This window comes from Furipterus horrens, unplaced genomic scaffold (genome assembly GCF_987537825.1).
Source record: "Furipterus horrens unplaced genomic scaffold, mFurHor1.1.pri manual_scaffold_2, whole genome shotgun sequence".
NCBI lineage: Eukaryota > Metazoa > Chordata > Mammalia > Chiroptera > Furipteridae > Furipterus > Furipterus horrens.
Window position 1 is genome coordinate 46,271,419 of NW_028327172.1, and position 22,138 is coordinate 46,293,556.

The window sequence follows — 22,138 nt, forward strand, 5'->3', positions numbered from 1 at the left end:
GCATTAACCTATCACCAGTTCAGGTGATAGCTATCACTCTTGAAAATAAAAAATAAGAAGTGACAACAAAATCTTAGCATCCAGTCTTGTAGACAGTGAACACTCAATAAGTCTGCTGAATTGAAACAAAGTGATATTTGAATCCCATCACATCCGCAAGGCTGAGTTCTCTAAGAAAAAGGGCTGTTCCTCCTTCCTCTATGTCCTGGTGTCTGGAACAGGGCCTGCCTGATGGGAGGCGCTTAGTGTTTGCTGAATTAAATGACACCTCCAACAACAGGAATCCTTCTACCCTCAGAGGGAACCTATTTCTTCTGAACAACCCTAACAAAAGCTCTTCCTTACAGAGAATCAAAATCTGTTTGCTACAACTGTCTGGACTGACTCTGGGGGGACAGAAGGAAACAAACAGGTTTGAAGTTACTGATTTAACTGAATGTATGGACATAATATTTACGTTATTTTTAAATAAAGAGGCTTCTAATTGCAAAAGTACTATAACTGGGGTAGAAAAAGAAATACTGTTTATTTTTACAACAACGTGTCTTCTTCTGCCCCATAAGGGCAAGGACTTGGTCTTTTGTCAGCGCTGCATCCCCCGGGCCTAGGGAAGGCCTGGCAGGGAGTGGGCACTCAATACTGGGGAGATGAACAGGGTCCTTTGCCGTAAGACCCAGCCCTGGCACTTCACATGCAGTCAGAGCAGAACACGGGGCAAGGAACTGCACAAGACAAAAAGTTTCCCTTCCTGGAGGCATCTATAATGTTATTGTTCCTGCTCCCAAACCACGTAGATGCCCTTGGAAAAGCCTCTTCCTTTCCTTGGACCCGTTTCCTCGGCTACAAAATGCAGCACATGAACAACACATTCTTGGGACTTCCCATCACTACAATATCAGGATGCAGGCAATCAGTAGGTTACTGGTAGCATCTCTAGTCCTTCACCAGTTTTTCCCAGCATCCTCTCCGGAGTCGTTCATAGGAGAGGGAAGAGCTGCTTCCTTCTGTTCTTTTAGGGCAACAGCAGTGGTTTTAAAAATAATCCTAGGGAATCTCTGCTTCCCCACCCCCCCTCTATTAAGGAGCTACCTTGCACTTAATTCCTTTAACAATTATTTACTGTACACATACAAGTCATTCATTTTGGGGGACAAATATTTATTGGTTGTTCTCTGCGCAAAGCACTGTGCTAGGCATTGAAAATACAACATATGAAACCAGATATAGGTCATGCAATGGCACCATAAGGGGCAAGTACAGGATGCTATGGAAATATTGAAAAGGAGCATCTAACCCATTCTTATGGGGGCCAGGAAGGCTTCCCAGGGTGCCCAAAAGGCAACTAGAATCATAGAGGTGAGGAGAGGCCAAAGCAAGAGTGTTTTAGGCAGAGAGCAGACTGTGTGAGGAGGCGAGTGATAGTCTGACCCGTGCACAGGGGCGCAAGTTTAGTGCGGCTGGGGTGTTGGGTGCAAGGGGGACATGCTATGGAAGGGGTTGGTAGCTGCCAGGCCAAGGAGCTGGTAATCATTCCAAGTGACTCATCAGAGAGTTTAAGCAAGGGCTTGACATGGTCAGATTCAACCTTTTAAAGATTACTCTGGTTGCAACTGGTATAATACAGGGCTAGGCGTTTCAAGGAGGACAACATACAATCTCAGCTAGTTTACAGTCTAGCTGGGGAGACAGGATACTCGCCCATGAAACTGTTAGTGGTACCAGAAAACACAGAAATGGCAGAGTAAATGAAAATACCAAACAACTGGTGAAAGAGCTTTTAGTTCAGAAGAGAGAGAGGTTATTGTATGTGGCCCTCAAAAAGTACTCTGAAAAAATGTTTCTACTGAAAGAGCCAGTGGAAGTGGGCGAGAGTGGTCAGGGCTCGTGCGCCAGTGGAGCTGTGGGTTTCAACCGAATCTTTAAGTGTGGATAGAATGTGGATGTATGGATGGGGGGCAGGGGGTGTGGCAAGAGAGCATTCTTTGGAAAAGGCACAGTGACTAGGAAGCTGATAAATTCAACACAAGCCACTGAGGCATCTGTGCTCAGCTCCCAAAGGGCTTGTTCCTCACAGAGCCAAAGATCGGACAGGGAGCAGCCATCCCAGCAAGACACTTCTGGGGGAAGGGAGTGTGGCAAGGTCTGTGCGTGCCAAATAGATGACCTGGCCATGAGGGATGAAGTGAACAGCTCCTGGTGAGTCACCTGTGTCCTGTTACCATGGCAACAGAGTTGTTCTCAGGAAAAAGTGGCTGCTGGCCAAGTGCTCCTGCTGGCTCACGGAGAAGCCGATGCCATTGAAAATACATCCTTCACCTCCCAGTGGAGCTTAATCATCTCAAAAATCTCTACAAAGATCCTATACTTTACTGGATTGGCTTTCAGGTGAAACGATTACTGCTACTCTTCTCCCCTCCAGTCCATGTCTGCTGTCAGAATCCTTCCTAACATCTGCAGGCCTATCTGCCACTCTCCTGTTTAAAACTGCCTGAAGCTCTCCCCCTGCCTCTGGGATAAAAGCCAAATTCCCCAGCATGGTACTTACAGAGCTTCTAATGGCGTCTCACTGCGTAGCTTCATCTTCTGCCCACACCATCCCTGGCTCACACCAGCCGCTGCGCTTCCCCCATTCCCCAAACACACTGCAGCCCAGATCCCTGCACAGATTGCTTTGTATTCCTGGAAGACCCTTGGCCGCCTTGTCACTGTGATGAATTTCACGTCCACAGGGAAGCCTCCTCTGTTTCTTCCTCTTCCCTCATGTATTCCTCACCCTACTGCCTTTCCCTCAAAGGAAGAGTCACCTTTTCTTTTAAAATCCTCACCCAAGGATATGTTTATTGATTTGAGAGCGAGAGGAAGAAAGAGAGAGAGAGAGAGAAACATCAATTGGTTGCTTCCTGTATGTGCCCTGACTGGGGACCAAACCTGCAACCCAGGCATCTGCCCTGACAGGGCATTGAACGCTCAGCCTTTTGGTGTATGAGACAATGCTCCACCTAACTGAACCACCCGGCCAGGGCAGAGGGTTTACTTTTTAAGGCAATCATAACACAACTCCTGGCACACATCTCTCTGAGAGCACATACCACAATGTAGTGTAAATATCTGCATCTCCTCATCATGCAGTAAGGTCCCCCAAAGGGAGAGGACCCACACTTCATCTCCTGTAGAGGCCCAGCACCCAGCACCGTGTCTGGCGCACAGAAGGCTCTGTTCTGGGGATGAATGACTAAACGGCTGCTTGCGTGAACAGCACACACGAACGGCCCAATGACGTAAGTCTTCACGTGCCATTTGTAAAAAAGCAACATGTTATAGTGATGAGGTAGACTGTATAATTTTCCTAAATACTTGCCACACTTCCTGGGGGACAATTAAAAGTCCCCGCTACACCGACATCGAGCTCAGCACAGCGGCTTGTCGTGCCCCCGCGGGAGAAGTAGACAGTCTCTCTTCTGTACTGCAGCGGTGGCCGCACGCCTTGTTTTGACCAGTGAAGTGCAAACAGAAGTAATGACCGACACTTCCAAGCAGAAGTTTAAGGGCCAGCCAGTAGTTTGCCATCTCTACCTTTTCCTCCCCCACGAGACTGGCAGTGTCCTCGAGGCTGCTCTGTCAAACCGGGTCCCCAAGTGAAGACAGGTGGGGCATAGCTGCAGTCACACCACGACCAACATGCAATGTGAGAAAGAAGCGAACCTGTATTGTTGTCCTGGAGATTTGCACTGCTTGTTACAGAACATAACTTGGCCTCAGTTAACTGATACAGGAAGGTAGACTAGCAGAGTGACAGTTGATGCGCCTCTAGTTACATGTGTGGCCTTAATCAAGTCCCTTCTCCTCTCTGGGCCTCATTTGCCCCCTTAACAAGAGAATAAACTTGAACTAGATAATATTTCCACTCTGTAATTCTGTAAATCTGGACCAGGACATCACTCATGCCCCTCTCATTTCACCCTTTTCTTTTTTCTTCTACCAATTACATGGAATGATGGACATTTTTGGGGGGGTCTTTTTTTAGGTTCAATTAATATACAATGAGCCCTAGCCAGTGTGGCTCAGTTGGTTGGAGCATCATCCCATAGACCGAAGGATTGAGAGTTCAATTCCCAGTCAGGCCCCATACCTACGTTGCAGGTTTGATCCTTTGTCAGGGCACATACGAAAAGGCACACAATCCATGTTTCTTTTTCACATTGATTTTTTTTTTTTCTCTCTCTCTCCCTTCCTCTCTGAAAGCAATGAGAAGGTATCGTCAGGTGAGGATACAATATACCTATATGTCTACATATCTGTACCTATACCTATCTATCTATCTATACACAGACACACACACAATGATATGCACAGAACTCAAGTGCACCACCTGGCGAGTTTTGACAAATGCCTGCAGCTGTATACTCCTTATCCCTAAGAACATATTGAGAACACATTTCAACACCTCAGGAGATCCCCTTGTATCTTTTCCCAGCCAATCCCCTCCCTCCAGAGACAACCACTACTGTGATTTTTTTCACCATTGGTTAGTTCTGTGGAACTGTTGTCACTCTGAACTCCTAGACTGATGAAATGCCTACTTGTTCAGGCTGCCTATTCTCACACTGCTGAACGCCAGGCATGTGAAGACACAAAAGAAATTCTTGGCAGGCTTTGGGGACACTCACCCACGGTTCTGCAAATCCTCTAATTTTCTGAGCCTCCAGGTCACTGACGAAGTCATGGTAGAGAACGACATAGGGCTCCAGGTGGATGACCTCCTTCCGGACGGGCTGGAGCAGCAGGTACGGGCTGGAGCTGGTCTCATAGGTGCAGTGGAGGCTAGGGTTCTGGTAGTGAGTCGGCTGCAAGGAGAGGCGAGAATCAGCATAAGAGGAGAGGGACTAGGAGCTGACACTAATTTAGGGGAACTGCAGCAGAAAAAAGTGGAATGTGGGAGATTCAGAATGTGGTCACTGCATTGTTATAGCCTTTTTCCTCACATTGTTGCAATTCTACCCTTTCTCTCTAGCCAAGCCAGTTCCCCTTTTCTCTTTCCCTGAAAAACCCCTACCTGGGAACCCAGGGTCTGGCATAACTCCTCGTAGGTATCTCTGGTCTGCAGGTGGGGTACATTGGGCCTCTGGATGGTAGCCTCCACTGCTGCCTGGCTGGAGCTCTCTGCCAAGAGCTTTTCATATTTCAAGACATTCCTGGCCATCCTCTTATTATCTGGGCCTGGGAGAAATGAGAGCAGGGAATAACACAGATGAACAAACAGGGGCCCCAGGGAGTGCTGCCAAGTTTCCCTACAGCTTCACTGTCGCACACGACCAGCAACTGGACACCCTGAATAACTTCTGTGTCCTGCACTGAGGGTGCAAGGCCCTCCCTCCCAGAAGAGAACCTGGTATTTTAAAAAGATTGAATTAGGCCTGATGGATCTGAGGGTGCAAAGGACTTTGGAAAGGAAAGCGGGCAGCTCTAGGATAGTGTGATGGTGGGTTTTACATATAAGGAATAAGCTTCATTCTTTCATGCGTTCATTTACTCATCTATTCAGTGAATCTTCAGTGAATATCAACTGTGTACCAGATGCTGTGCTAGAGGCTAACCTCCTCAAGTTTACAGTCTAATGGAGAGAAGAGACATTAAATAACTAGTTACAATGAAACATGACGAGTAAGTGCTATGAAAGAGAAGCTGAGTGAGCCAAAGCCTAACGCAGGGACCCAGCCTATTCTTCCTGGAGAACTGGAAGCTCATTAATTCCTGACTCTACTAGATCCTTCAAAATTCCTAACTGGCCTAGACACAGGGCAGAGCAGTTTGGGACAAAGGGGTCCTAGCTTTGGTTCTAGCCTGGGCTCCTGCAGCGGTCTTGTGTCTTATTTGTACCCACTTTGGCTGTAAGATGCCCTGTGGGTTGACAGCTACCGCTGTCCTGCCAGTTTCTGCGTACATTTCTCAGCACATCTCAGAAGAAGGTGCTGAATTGCTCCAGTGCTTCCAAAGCAGCTTTCTCTGTGGAGCCCAATCTGCTTCTAACCACCACTTCTGCCGTGGCAAAGAAGGGGACAGAAATTACCATCTTTTTCTAACAAGACAAGAAATAGAATTTTGAAGAATGTAAATGCCCAGAACACCAATGAGAATACTGCAAAGCCAGAAATGGAACCGGAAGTCTCCGTTTGCTCTGTCCTGCTTATCCACGTATAGCAGTGCTCAATTTGGGTTCTCTAGGAGAAGCAGAGATTTTAATAGACCAAGCACAAGAAATAAAGGGTCAACGGGTTCTGATTTTGCCTGCACCGCTAATTGCCCATGTGTTTCCAGACCATACAGGTACTTCTTTAGGCTACCATTTGTCAAATTATCAGAATGGAATCACGTCACTAAGTGGATTCATTAAAAAGTGATAAATAAATACAATTGTAAAGTCTTGAACTACTTTATAAATATTAAAACATAATAGTGATTTTTTATCTTACTTTAGTATCTAAATATCCTAATAAAGGAAAACTTGGGAAGCTATCTACTACCAAAATTTTATTTTATTTTTTTAATTAAAATTTATTTATTTTTATTTATTGATTTGAGAGAGAGAGAGGGGAAGAGGGTGGGGAGAGAGGGGGATAGGGGGGAAAGAGAGAGAGAGGGGGAGGAAGAGAGAGAGAAACATCAATTTGTTGTTCCACTTAATTTATGCCTTCATTATTGCTTCTTGTATGTGCCCTGACTGGAGATTGAACCTGCAACCTTGGCGTAGTGGGACGATGCTCTAAGAAACTGAGCTACCTGGACCAAGGCTTACTACCAAAATTTTAAGCAAAAATACCCAAGCAGAGAGCTAAGCTAGCAAGTCTCCATCTTGTTCAACTCTGGTGAGGGTTGAAGCTGAATTCTGTGCTAAATGGGCAGGATGTTTGCATAGCAAAGTGGGCCTTGGTTTCAGGGAAGAACTGATATCTCTTTGTAAGCAGCTGTGGTGAATAATCCTGCTGAGTCACTCTCCGTGCACACACAGCTCCCATTGATTGCACTTGTCCCCAGGTCTACTTCCCAAGCCTGGGTCTTCAGATGTCCCTGAAGAAACTGGCTCCCACCCAGGACTTGTTCCCCACTGAAGCAACGTTAATATATAACTGTTTGGGGATGGAGGAGGAAAGGGACAGGTTGGTATCTTCTTCTTAGCTTTTTGCAACTGTCTGAAATATCCTACCCTCACCCAATGCATTGATCAGTATGTAAGATTTAATCCAAAATTAGAAATGTGATGTGGATTATGAAATTAGAAAAATAAAAATAGATAGCTGTATTTTACTTGCAGAGATTTAAGGCCAAGAGCAGAAGGATTTCCCAGTGAATCAGACCTGTGGCTTATCTTTTATCATTACGTACTGTAGAGAAGAAACTCCTGGGAGAGGCTGAGGGCACATGAAATATTTCCCGCCTATAAAAAAGAAAAAGAAAAAGAAAACAAAGAAAGAAAAAGAAAAGAAAGAATTAACTGCACTGAGGGTATTTCCCCTGACACAATCAATCAATGGATTTTCAAAAATATATAATATTTTTGAAAAATATAAAACAGTCTTAACACGAGTAGATAATCAGACTCATTTTCATGAGCAGCAGGCTAGAAATGTGGAGGTTCTCTGTCCTAATTCAGGATTTGCAGCCCTGATGTAAATTAGGCCTCCTCAGTTTCCTCATTTACAAATGACTTATTACTACTCTTACAAGGGAAGGCAGAAAAAATAAGTGAAAATAAACTTTCTTAAAATTTCCTCAAATCCTAAAGCATGCAAAACTGTGTAATTGCAAGGTGTTGTTATTTGGGTATATTTCAATATTAAATTTAATATGAAAATATAAAAGCCTTAGTAAAAGTATAATTTTTTTCTCCAGGTTCAATACTTTCTAGACTCTACAAAGTTAGTGGCAGGGAGCAAAGGAAGGAATCAACCTGCAACGATCCCATTGCATCATCATGAACTCTCCCTGGAGCCATTTAACCCTGGGCTACACATGGTGAACCGTAAACAGGACTTTTGGACAAACCAGGGGAACAGAACCAGGTGTGGGTGGGCTGCCATTCTGCTCTGGGGGCCCTAGAATGATGATGAACTGATAAAATAATATTTCCTTCCGGTCATTTTATTTTTGCATATTAAGTTTTATTTTTAGTGATAAAGACAATAATAAGCACATTCTAAAACATACGAGAAATAGAAAAACAATGCTCCACTGAAACCCAGGCAGTCCAAGCACTCTGGATAACATATAGTCTATTTATTTATTTATTTATTTATTTAATTTATTGTTGTTCTATTACAGTTGTCCTGTTGCTCTCCCCTGTCATGTCCAACCCCCTTCTCCCCATGCAGTCTTGACATAGCTATAATCATATTTCTTATACATTTTCATATCCTGATTGTTTTACTCAAAATTGCTATCAAGAATTTTTTTATCCTCACCCAAGATATATATTTTTTATTGATTCCAGAGAGAAAGGAAGGGAGAGAGTGAGAGAGAGAGACTGAGAAAAACACCGATGTGAAAGTGAAACATCGACTGGTTGCCTACCGTACCTGCCCCAAGCAGGGATTGAACCCACAATGTAGGTACATTCCCTGACTGGGAATCGAACCTGCAACCTTTTGGTGTACAGGACAATGCTCCAATCAACTGAGACACCTGGCCAGGGCAAGAATTTTTTTAAAATATCATTACAAAAACAGTCCTCAGAGACAGTATTTTTTAATTATTATTTTTTAATTATGGTAAAAATAAATAAATTTACCACCTTAACCACTTCTAAATGTACAGTTCTGTAGTAGCAAATATATTCACATTGTTGTGCAACTAATTGCCTGGATTTTGTCATCTTGCAAAACTGAAAGTCTGTACCCATTAAACAACTCCCAATTAACCCTTCCCCTCAGCCCCTGGTAAACACCATTCTCCTTTGTCTCTGTGAAGCTGACTCTGTAGGCACCACATACATGCTGAAGTGGAATCATACAGCATTTGTCTTTTGTGACTGCCTTACTTTATTTAGCATAATGTCCTCAAGGTGCACCTATGTTGCGGGTATGTGTCGGATTTCTTTCTTTTTTAAAGTTGAATGAAATTCCATTGTATGTATATACCACATTTTGTTTATCCATTCATCCTTTGATGGACACTTGGGCTGCTTCCACCTGTTGGCTCTTACAAACAGTGCTGCTAAGAACATAGGTTTGCAAGAGAGACAGCATTTTTTAATGGCTGCATTATATTTCATCGGGAAGGTACATCACACATCACCTAACTATTCCAGTATCGTTGGACACACATATTATTTCTTATTATTTAATATCATGAATTATTCTGTTTTATACTTAACAGAGGGATAGTTCAGGAATCTAATGATATCTTAAACATCAGATATTACCTAAGGGTTATAGTTTTTCAAACTCTTTCTAGATGAAGAGAATTGAAATGTGATTTTACATATTTATAAAATGAAGGGTTTTTTACAAGATAAAGTTATATTTTATCAAGAACAATGTTAGTGTTACTTTTGTTGTTTCAGTTAAATTTCTTTGGAAATGTATATGCTAAATAATGTTAAGTGGATAAAAGAGAACATACACGTGTAGTGTATAAAATAGTAATCATTGCTTCCATTTATTGAGTGTGTATGTGTCATGAACTGTATTAAGGGCTTTACAGGTATGAGCTCATTTAGTCCTCACAACAACTCTTTGAGGTGAGCTTTGAAGGGCAGCAGAATATGCCATCCCAAAATATGGTTCTTTGAATCAAGATTATTTTAAGCTAATTATTTTGAGAAAGGGTAGACACAGGAGAAGTTCTGCAAACCAGAGCAGATGTTTCCCTTTCGTAAGGGACATAAAGGGAATCTCCATTTGTAAGTATCTCTCTCTCCCTCTCTGGACCAGGTAGGGAAGGATGACTAAGTCAGAAGAGAATCTTATCCATGGAGAAGGCACCATTTAAATCTGCATAACAACTTTTCCCTGGTTTTCCAGGTAACCTCTCATAACTGGCCTCTCCACATGGCTTGCTTTCTTTATCTTTAGTGGAAGATGAAGTTCTTTAAAATTCTATTTTCATTTTCCAATTACAGTTGACATACAATATTATATTCATTTCAGGTGTGCAACATAGTGATGAGATATCTATATAACTTATGAAGTGATCTCCCCAAGAAGTCTAGTCCCCTTCTGACACTGTACATAATTATTACACTATTACTTGCTGTAAGCTGAAGATGATATTTAAGGTGGTCACTTAGGTCACCTTGGAAAGTTCCTCATTTTTCCCCAGATATCTCCCATGTATACATTAGGTATACCTGTTAGTAAACTTCTGTTTATTTTTCCTCTTGTTAATCTGTCTTTTATTATGGGGAGGTCTCAGCCAAGAACTCAGATGGTTAGAAGAAAAATTATTTCTCTTTCCCTGTGGCATCATTATTATTCCCATTTTAAAAATAAGAACACTGAGGTCCAAGGAGTAAGTTGCCCAAGTTTTCACAGAATTTTAACCCAGCTCTGTCTGACTTCAGAGCCTAGGGTTTAACCACTATGCCTACTGTCTCTCATTATTAGCAGTTACTAAAATTATTTTTTACTAAAATATATCATAAAAAAGTATGTATAGTTATATAAAATATAATTATATAATGTTACAATTATATCATTTTCATGGTATACATATGAGGATATATAAGTTATATACACACACACACATATATATATATATATACACCATATATAATTTCATAGGATCATGAAGGGCCCATGGAGAGACATTTACCTGTAATTTACTGTGGGTAAAAGGGGAACATAAAAGGTCTGTGAGACAATGCCTTGTGTGTTCTATTGCTGCGGCACAAAAAAATTGTTCTGTAAGAGCACAAAGAAGGAGAGTCTGTGGACTTTCAGGAACACGAAGCAAGATTTTGCAAAATAGGTGACATTTGAGCTATGCCTTGTAAGATGAGTAAAATTGATCAGACAAAGCCCAATTGTGGAAAGGGAGACTCTGCCAGTGAGCCAAGGGGAAATCTAAGTCACGCGGAGGCGGGGTGGGGCTGCGAAGCAGAACTAATAATCAGGCCCTGGACTTAAAACCGCATCTTTCAGTGCAGGCTGCTTTAGTTTATCTTCTCTGAGTCTCTCCGCATCAACTCTTCATTTTCTTCCTCTACTAAAATTCAGTTACTACCTGTCCTTTGTTGCACCACAGTGATTCTGTTTCAGTTTTAATATGTAGCAACTGAGAAGGAAAGTTAGGAGAGGCACTCTGGAAAGTTTTACAACAAAGATCCACTTACCAGAAACTTCCAAATGAGGAGAACAAGACCACGTGCTGCAGTGAGAATAGATATGTTTTGGGAACAACACGTGGGGTTGGACCACCCACACCCTCCTCCCTTTTCTCAGGAAAAAGGAGAAAGAAAAAGGATCGTAGGGAGTAGAACTGATGTATTAGCTTTGGAAACTCTAGGGAATTGGCTCTGTAGTGATTTTTTAAGCCCTTTCTTAAAGACTCTACAATCTGCTGGGGAATGGGGTTCGCTATACCAAAGGATAGCAGTTCCCGTATTTAGGGAAATGAGCTTCCATGTGAGGCACAACAGTTCACAGATCGACCGTGTCAAGGAAAAATATCTGGAGGAGGCACTGAGCTGCTACTATGGACCGAGGAGAGAAGCTCTGTAGCTGGACACTAATCACGTTACAGTTGTATTCGATTACAGATCGAAGAGGACAGCAATCAGACTTCTTCCTTGGACATTCACAATATCATGGCATAATATCTGTGAAGAGTCATGAGTTACCTGGAGGGCAAAAGAGTGGTTTACGTTGACCATGAACTCATAAACATTAGTCAACACAGCTCTTGCTGCTATGGGTGAGAGACTGCCTCCTACATGAGAGAAGATGATTTTAAAGTGGTCAGGGTATTGGAAAGAGCACTAGACTAACAGTCAGACAGACCTGGGCTCTCATCCCAGCTCTGTGAACCTTGCAGCAAGTTAGGAATTTTTGGGAGATTTAGTTTACTCACATGTGAAATATGGAAATAATAAAATAACTGCCCTGCTTGACTCACATTTGGTCCTGTTGGGAAGATGAAATAAATTAAGAGACATGAGAATGCTTAGAAAATTGTAAAGCAGATATAAAGCATTACATAAAGCATTACATTTATTGTAACAAAAGCAGCGAGTCTCACTTACTCCCTACCTGGAAATAGGCAAAGGCCAAGTGATCCAAGGCATCCTCCAGACTTGCCTCATCCTCTGTATTCCATTCTCCATATGACCCTCGGAAGAGACTGACGGCCTCCTCCAGCCATGGAATGGCGTGGTAGTAATCCCCCATGTCATAGGCTACCTGCAGGGAACATAGTACTACCATTAGAGCCTAGTCCACAGGCAGAAGAAAGGAAATGACATGCAAAGAGTGGAGGGCCATTGGAACCCAAGAAGGCAAGTTTTCACCTCAAATTCATTTAAATGCAATTTATTAAGCATCTCTTATATATAAGCCATTTTACTAGGTATAAAGAAGACATAAGGGTTCTTACACTTAAGGAATTTATAATCTGGAGAGAAGGCATGTGAATTCAAGTTAACGATAATACTGGGCAGAATGGCATGAACGCTCAAAGGCAATACATGTACTATGCTGGGGAGACATAGGAAAAAGAGGAGGCCTGGGAATCTCAGATGTCATGGAAGAAGTGGCATCTGAGATGGGACATCCCTGAAGAAGGAAAAGGATTTCAATAAGCCAAGACTGGGAGGAAGGACATTTCAAGATGAGGAAATGGTAGAAAGAAAAGCCAAAAACAAGAATGTGTTCAAGTAGTACATCGTGGCCATGGTGGAAGGTGAAGAGAAGCAGGAAATGAACTTTAAAAGGCAGCATGGGCTAAGCTAATGAGAGTCATGAATGTCATGTTTTTAGGAAGACATTGCTGGTGGCAATGTGAGGAATGGATTAAATGCATTCATTTATTCAATATATGCTGAGTATTTACAATGTACTTGGTGGTCCCTGCCCTTACAGATCTTACAATTGAGGGGCACATGATAAACCAATAATTGTGATACAGGCCATTAACACCATAATGAAGGCAGGCCTGAGAATGCTATGAGAGCTCAGTGGATTGTCCTACATCAAATGTTGGAATATGGCAACATGTACTGGACATAGCTCCTGTCTCCTAATAGCTTACAGTTAACTAGAACACCAGAACTGCAGGTGGAATTTCCTGGAAATTGCTGTTGGAGACAACATGGAATTATAAAGTCACAGAGTTGGAAGGACTCTTACAAAATGATCAAATTCAGGTGTAACTTCCAGACAGGCAAAAGGACAGCAGAATGTGAGATAACGTGACTCTGCAGCCTGAATATAAGTCAATTCCTACCCAAGTCTGCCCTATACCTGCTGTGTTACCTCTCTGGTCTTCAAGTTACCAATTTATAACAAAGTTGAGTTGAATAATTATAATAAAAAATGACTTAACTTCTTCTGCTAAGTTAACAATTTATTTAATTAAGGTTTCCATGAGAAACTTTAAATCCTAGCAATATGGTAGGTTGAGGTAATTGGAATCTTTCCAACCACAAAGACACAGAAACTTTGAATAAAACATCATAAGCATTTTATTATATATTTTGAAGAAAAAGTGGAAAATATCCAGGTACCAGAAACAAAAAAAGAGCTGAAAATCCAGGCAATAAACTTAGGAGCAGTCGCTGAAGCTGCTTAGGAAAAGGTGAGTGTTAATCTTAGTAACATTGGTGCTTAGTAACCTCAGGCTGTAATGCCCACATGAGGACAGATGGGCCTTCCATAGACCTCCCCACACCTAGGAACTGGAATTAAGACACATTCATAAAAACAAAACCCATGAAAAACTACACCTTAAGAAAAAGAGTAGGCTGGGAAAAATCCACCCACTGTCACAAGGAGACAAGAAAATTGGTTTGCTTCTATCGGGGCTCTGTTTAGGGAAATAAAATGTCTCCTTAGAATATTCACAATTATAAGCCTCTGCTTCACATAAATTTAGGGTGTGAATTTACATTATTCATACAGTTAAGGAAACTCCAGGTCAATAAATCAGTATAAAAATAGATCTAGGCCACTTCAAGTCAAAATCACAATGATATATCACCTCACACCTGTTAGAATGGCTATTATCCAAAAGGCAAGAAATAACAAGTGTTGGTGAGGATGTGGAGAAAAGAGAACCCTAGTGCACTGTTGGTGGGAATGTAAATTGGTGCAGCCACTGTGGAAAACTGTATGGAGGTTCTGCAAAATTTAAAAATAAAACTACCATTTGAAATCAGCCCTTGGACTTCCAGCCAAGATGGAGGCGTAGACAGACACGCTGCATCTCCCTCCACAACCAAGAAGGAATATAACTACCTCAAAACTAGAAACAACCAGAACTTCCAGAAAATCAAACTACATGGAAGTCCAGTAAACAAAGATATAAAGAAGAAATACTCATCCAGACAGGTAGGAGGGGCAGAGCCAGGGCAGAGAGGACGCAATGTGGTGGTAGCAGCAGCAGCAGTGGCAGCAACAGGCCACCAGAAAGCACAGTCACACATTTTAAAAAGTCAGGAGGAACACCTGGGGAGCGTTCCCAGCTCCTCACCAGACCTCGAAGCTCGCAGTCCCAGCACCAGGGAAAATTAAGCCTCATTGCTTCTGACTGTGCAGACCAGTGGGGGTTGGGGTGGAGGCAGAAACTGCTGGTCTCAACAGAGTCCACTTGTTTAAAGGGCCCCCACAGTCCTAGAACATCCGCAGACCCACCTACTCTGGGAATGACGGCCAGGGCAGCAGCTAGTGGGGCACCAGTCCGCTGCGGAAGTGGGTGAGGTGACTGGAAAAGGGGCAAGTGCTGGGCAAGCAGTATTGTTCCCTCTCGGACCCCTCCCCCACATACAGTGCCACAACGTGGTGAAACAGGTCACCCTGTATTAAAATGCCAAAGGTGAAAGATAAAAAGAGAGTCCTGGGGGCAGCAAGAGAGAGGCACAGAGTTGCCTTCAGGGGGGTGCCTATATGACTATCAGCTGATTTCTCAGAGGACACTTGGCAGGCAGGAAGGGACTGGCAAGCAGTATTCAATGTGATGAAAGGCAACCTGCAACCAAGATTACTCTATCCAGCAAAGCTATCATTTGGAATGGAAGGGCAGATGAAGTGCTTTCCAGACAAGGTAAAGCTAAAGGAGCTCATCATCACCAATCCATTATTATATGAAATGTCAAAGGGACTTAGTTAAGTAAAAGAAGATCAAAACTATGAACACTAAAATGACAACAAACTCACAACTATCAACAACTGAATCTAAAAAATAAAAACAAAATCCAACTAAGCAAACCAAAATAGGAATAGACTCATAGGTATGGGGATCATTTGGAGGGTTATCAGCTGGGAGGAGGAAGGGGGAAAAATGGGGATATGGTGCAGGGATTAAGAAGCATAATCGGTTGGTACAGAATAGACAGGGGGAAGTTGAGAATAATATAGGAAAGGGTGAAGCCAAAGAGCTTGTATGCACGACCCATGGACATGAACTGAGGGGAGTGGGATTGCTAGACGGAGGGGGTTGCTGAGCAGAGGGGAGCAAAGGGGAAAAAAATTGGGACTACTGTAACAACATAATGAATAAAATATACTTTAAAAAACAACAACAAAAAACTACCATTTGATCTAGCGATTCCACTTCTGGGTAGTTTTCCAAAGAAAAAGTAAACACTGACTCAAAAAGATATATGTACTCTCATGTTCACTGCAGCATTATTTACAATAGCCAAGATATGGAAACAGCCTAAGTGTTCATCAATGGCAATGGGTAAAGAAAAGACACATATATAACACAATGGAATATTATTCAGCCATAAAAAATGAAATATTGCCATTTACAACAACACGGATGGACCTTGAGGGCATTATGTTAAGAGAAATAAGTCAGACAGAGAAAGACAAATATTATATGATCTCACTTATATGTGGAATCTAAAAACAAAACAAAACAAACAAAAAATCCAAGCCCATAGAAACAGAGAATAGACTGGTTGACAGAGGCAGGAGATAGAGGGTAAGTCAAAAAGTACAAAAGGTACAAACTTACAGTTATAAAATAAATAAGTCAGGGGGATGTAATGTAGAGCCACACACAAACACACACACAAAAATGATCTAAGTCCAGTGATACCTCCAGAGTACATGGAAGAAGAAAACCCAAAACTCTCTGAGGAAATATTCCCACAATTCTGGGCACCGAGACTCTCTTAGGGGGGAAAATCCTGCTAAAAGTAAGCTCACAATCAAACATCATAAACCATATCAGGAAGTAACTGATCATGAACAAGAGTCAACAGAAATAATGTTAGGGTAGGGCAATTAGACAATTAAGAATTTCAGAAAATAGGAAATCCGGTCACTTTATTATAATCAATGATGGAGGGAATTGGACACATGTAGATGAAACAAATTTGACCACATGTTAATAATTATTAAAGCTTATTCTTTGACCCAGCAACACCACTCCCAGGTTTTTAACCAAGAGAAATGAAAATGCAGAAAGACCCACATAGGAATGTTAATAGCAGCTTTATTTACCGTAACCCATGTTGAAGACAATCCAAGTGTCCATCAATAGGAGCCTGGGTAAACAGTTTTTGTATATCCATACAATGGAATACTACTAAGCAATGAAAAGGAATGAACTAGTAATAAATGCAACAACAGAGATAAATTTTACAGACCTAATGTGCTGAGTGAAAGGAGCTGGGCTCAGAAGAGTACACACTCCATGGTTTGGGACAACGGTTAATGGAGAGTAGAAAGCATGGTGGGTGGTGAGAAGGAAGAGGAGGGAGGCTTTATTTAGCTCTATGATTCTTTCGTAAAACCCTGAAAAAAAATCTGAACATATATCTCATCTCAATTACAGATATAATTGCTTGTGATAATATTATTTTATGTACTTTTCTTATATTTGAAATGTTTTGTCTTTCAAAATAAGCGAATAAACACAGAAATAAAGACTGCCAATGAAACTTTCGGAAAGTGACTTACTAAATTTTCAACATATGGTTTTAGTCGCAGAAAGGCCCCGTTAATAAAGCCTATATTGACATGAAACTATTTTAAATTTAAATTAGCTGTGAACATGATGATGGAGCTCTGATGCCATCCAGGATCTCAGAAAAGGGAAAATGGTGCAGAGGCTTAGGGCAACTCACTCTGCTTTAACTGGGAAGACTGATCCTCAAGACATGGAATCGGGACACATGATGCCCACTCTCAGATCGGCTAATGAATACTACAGGAGTTGGAAAATATTCACTTTCCTGCAACACGCATCTTCAAAATTAAAAATGATTTACTCCATTACCCCTTGAGGCAAAGGCTAACAAAGAGTATACTGTAAAATGACCTCAAGTTTGCTTATAACTTATGACCAAAGATCAGTTAAATATTTCATATGGAAGCATCCTGAAGTCTATTTCCTTAAGTGATGTTAGAGTGAATGGCCTGTTTTGTGACTCTACCTTAATTTAGTATTTCTGAATGCCTAGAAAATGCGCAAGAGATGCCAGAGAGTCTCAGGATGCCCCTTCACATCACCATCTCCTACCCGTTTCCCCAACCCTTAACCTTGCGTCTTTCCACCCAGCTGTTCATCTACAGGCAGGGCACTGTAGCTAGGGTGACCCAGGGACCATTTTACCCAGGACAGTCGCAGTTTATGTTTGTTGTCCTGGTTGACAAAATCCCTCCACTCTCAACAGTGACCTCAGTATGTGACCACTTTAGCTATCATGGAAAGAGCCCGGGATCTGGAGTTAAAAGACTCAGGTTAAAAAAAAATGTTTTTAATTAATCTTTTTTAAATCCTCACCCAAGGACACTCTCATTTGCCTTTTTAGAGAAAGAGAAATGGAAAGGGTGAAACACTGATGCAAGAGAAGCATCAACTGGTTGCCTTCATATGCATGCAGACCGGGGGTCTGCACATGGCCAGGCCTGGACAGGGGATGAACCCGCAACCGAGGTATGTGCCCTAACTGGGGTGGAACCCACAACCTTTCAGTTTCGGGACGAAGTTTCAACCACTGAGCCGCATCAGCCAGGGCCCAGGTTCAAGTTTTATTTCTAGTTAAAATTGTAAAAACTTAGGCAAATGCTTTACCCTCTCCGAACCTTAGTTTTTTCACCTGAAAATAGGGAATAACAACAAATTTCCAAGTTTGCTGTCAGGATTAGAAACATGTAAAACATGTAAAAGCAATTGGGGTATAGTTATTTCACCCACAAGAAAACAAAGCCAAGCAATACACCTCTCTCTGAAAACTGTTACCTTGCCAACTTGGAAGCAGTCATCTGCTGTGAGGGAGATGAGCCGCCTGGGACTGTACAGGTCAGTGACGGCAGAGCCAGTGACTCTCTGAAAGACGCCTCGGGCAAGGCCCTTCACATTGAGCATGTACACGTCCTGCAGTCGCATCAGGGCCCTTGCTGCTCCCTCAAGGTCCTCAAAGGCTGGCAGGTCCTGTTCCACCTTCTCATAACCATCCTTCAGAGCTATAAAGGTCATGAAAACAACCCACCATTCAAAACACAGGCATAATCACCTGTTACCATATTTCATGAACAAAGATAATGCTTGGCTTGCTTTTCTTCCCAGTGGCAAGCACAGTTCCTGGCACAGAGTGGAGGCTTAATACAATCTTCTGAATGAGGAAGGCTCTCAAGTAAAAACTAAGGCACACACTTTTATCACATTGTCCCATCCTATCTGTCTCCAGGAGTCTTGCCCTATGCGGGCACAATTCTTCTTCCTCTTCACTTCCCCAAAGTCGACAAACTTGTTCAAGTACAAAGCACAGTAAATTAGGAAAGTGATCTTGCTACAGATCACATTGTAGTGTCAACTTAAAAAAACAAATTAGAAAAAATCACTTCCTACACATATGTAAATGGGATGATATAACCTATGAGTCTTAGCAGGACTGTAGTGAAGATCAAGTAAAATAATGGATATGAAAGTATTTTCTCATGTAAAATTATATAAATTATATAATAAGGGGGCCTAGTTCTTTGTCATAATTAGAGCTAAGGTGATCAAATAATACCTACCCACTTCATTATCCTTCATCCCATCCCATCAGAATCTCTCTCCTTTCTACTGAGTCAGGAGATAGAATCTTCTCTTTCCCCTCCAGCCCTCCTCCTCATTACCTCTGATGTTCTCACTGGCCTCCAGACTATGCACCACATTCCTCCAGTCAGACTGTAGGCGTTTGATGAGAGTGAACGCAAGCAGAGGGTTAGACACAGGGGATGCTGAATCCTCATGCAGAGAAAGCACCTTGTCATAGAACCTGAAAGAGAGGATTAGAATGATTTCTCCTATTGATGCAACCACTGCAACTGGAAAAGCCTGGCATGGCAGTTACACATTAAGAATAGTTACAAATGAAATGCTGAACCCCTTTAGACTCGTGTAATATTCTGACCAATAAGCACCAAAAATATGAAAACTACCAAGACAACAAAAGTAGGTCTATTTATTTGTTCATTCAATGAGTCGGTTCCTGTTGGTCAATTATTGCACATCCGGCATCATGCTGGACACTAGAGAAACAAAGGCAAGACAGGGTCCAGTTCTCAGGGAGTTCACAGTCCAGAAGGTCTTCTTTTCTCTCATCATTCTATATTCAATACTTAGAACCTGGTAGAAGCTCAAAAACATTATTCAATTAATTGCAATAATTGTGACACATTCTATGAGAGAACTGAGCATATAATGCTACTAATGCTATAGCAATTTTTAAGCAGGGCACCTCACCCTAGTGGGAGTTAGAAGGTATAAGGGAAGACTTCTCAGAGGAGATGGCACTTGATCTGAGTCCTGAAGGATTAGCTAAAATATTGACAGCTACTACTTATTGAGCTCTTACCATGTATAAGGCATTCTGCTAAGTTCTTTAAATACATAGTCTCATTTAATGCCCCCAAGTCTCATTTAATGCCCCCAACAACCCTTACAGTAGATTTTATCATGCCCATTTTACAGGATGGGAAACTGAAACAAGGCCACACTGTGAGCAACAAAGTCAGGAATTAACCCAACTCTGCCTGACTCTGAAGTCTGTTCTCAGTTGTCTTTGCCATACTGTTTCCCATGGAGCTAGAACAAAGAAGGAAGGAAGAGTGTTTTTAGAGCCAACAGGGACCAGGGTGTACAAAGGCACAGAGGTTTGACACTTGTTCATTCAGTAAGTCAGTCTCTGATGGTTACTTGCTGGTTTTCAGACTCCATGCTGGAAGCTGAGCAAGACAGGGTCCCATGCTCAAGGATTTCCTGGGCAAGAAAAGATATGTTTTTCTCATCACTCGATACCTAAGTTCAATACATATTTCTATGAAAAATGAATAAAATATCATGTTCTTCTAGGAGCTAGGAACAAAATTTTGAATAAGACAATAACCTTGATCTCAAAAACTTAGTGGGTAATAACAGACACAGATAATTAAATTACAGATGCAACAGCAAGGCTTAGTGGGGGAGTACAAAAAGGGGGTGATTGGTTTGGCCAGAGCAGATCAGGGAAGATAATCTGTCCTCCCACAGAGGAGATAACAAATGGAGATGTGAAGGGTGAATGCAAACACGAGGAAGCGAGAGGAGGCAGGCAGAGGCAGTTCCAAGGATGCAAAGGCACAGAGAGACAGTAGGGGACGTACAAGCGGTTTAGTATTGCTGGAGCGCAGGGTGTATGGGAGATGAGTAGGTTAGACTGGAGTAGTGCGGAGCTCCTCACTTCTTGATGAAGAATTTGGTTTTTACCCTGAGTGCAACTAGGCGCCACCAAAATGTTCTAAGTCAGAGTGGGATGCACTATGATATGCTTACATACGTATATAAATCTGTGAAAGGTGGGGAGAAGGGTTCAGAACTGGAAGTGACTGGAGGCAGAAAGACCAGGTAGGAGTCCATTTCAAAACTACACGTAGGAGACAAGGTGAATCTGAACCCTGACAGTGATAGTGGCAGCAAAGAATGGCGTGGATTCAAGGATATTTAGGAAATACACCACGTAGACACTGGTGATGCTGATGGGGAGTGAAGAGGCAGGGTTTTCCAGCATGCTTCCAGCCTCTCTGGCTTGCCAACATTTGCAGAAAGGGCCAGAAACGGAGGGGCCAGCATCGATCATCTTTCTAGTTAATTTCTCTCCTTCTCAGGTATCCTACAAGCATATTCCTAGAAGCAAAAGATGCTGTCTCCTTTTCTGATCTACTATGGTTATTCTACTTCTAATACACTAGTAGGATTTGTATTATTGAAATTTATTGATTATAATAAGGCAGACTTCTGCTTGCTTCGGCAGCAGATGTACTAAAATTGGAACAACACAGAGAAGATTAGCATGACCCCTGCATAAGGATGACACACAAATTTGTGAAGCCTTTCATATTTAAAAAATAAAATTATATGGAATACAAAAAATAATAATAATAAGGCAGACTTAAGAGTTCTAGTCCTGCCCTCTATGAATATCCCATTTTAGAATTATTAATTTCCAAAATATCTAACAACAATAAAGGAAGTAAATGAAAGCACTGTGATCAAAGTGAAAATAATATGGATTTATGTGACTGTGCACGAGGGCACGTGGGAATATAGGAGTCTTTTGGTAAGAGCGGAGGGCCCCATGAGTGGAATGGGATGAAGGTGAAGAATAGAGACAGTGGTTGGGTCGGGGGAATTTCAATGCCTTCAAGCAGTCTGACCTAAAGATTTCTCAAGGGTGGTTCCTGAAAATAGAAGGTGACTTGCCTCACGGTGCTTCCAGAGAGCCAAACTTTCGATTCAAACAGAAACTAAGGAAGGAGAATCTGGGCCTGGGTGCCGCAGGGAAGGAATGAAAGCCTTTCAAGTCCCAGAATGTCTCTGATCCCCAAGCAGGGCTATTGGAGAGCAGCTAACCTAGAGTTTTGAAACTAAACCCGTCTCCAGGGTGTGGGATTTTTTTTTCTTTTACTACCCATTATTTCCTGCTTCAGCTCCACATGGAACTACTTAGTGA

The 22,138-nt window shown here is 42.0% G+C and overlaps 1 protein-coding gene and 1 non-coding gene across 2 annotated transcripts in view; one reads left to right on the top strand and one right to left on the bottom strand.

Annotated features, from left to right (window-relative positions):
• Positions 1 to 22,138, bottom strand: part of P4HA3 (prolyl 4-hydroxylase subunit alpha 3) — a 36,282-nt gene that overhangs the window by 10,212 nt on the left and 3,932 nt on the right. Inside the window, exons 2-7 of the mRNA XM_090267764.1 lie at positions 19,284 to 19,426; positions 18,403 to 18,626; positions 12,243 to 12,392; positions 7,381 to 7,432; positions 5,054 to 5,217; positions 4,668 to 4,844 (exon numbers count right to left, since the gene is read on the bottom strand). Of these exons, the coding sequence (XP_090123890.1) occupies positions 4,668 to 4,844; positions 5,054 to 5,217; positions 7,381 to 7,432; positions 12,243 to 12,392; positions 18,403 to 18,626; positions 19,284 to 19,426 (910 nt within the window). The remainder of the gene's footprint in view (positions 1 to 4,667; positions 4,845 to 5,053; positions 5,218 to 7,380; positions 7,433 to 12,242; positions 12,393 to 18,402; positions 18,627 to 19,283; positions 19,427 to 22,138) is intronic.
• Positions 21,424 to 21,530, top strand: LOC150018479 (U6 spliceosomal RNA). Its single transcript, XR_016509386.1, has one exon. It is a non-coding gene; the product is annotated as a U6 spliceosomal RNA (small nuclear RNA).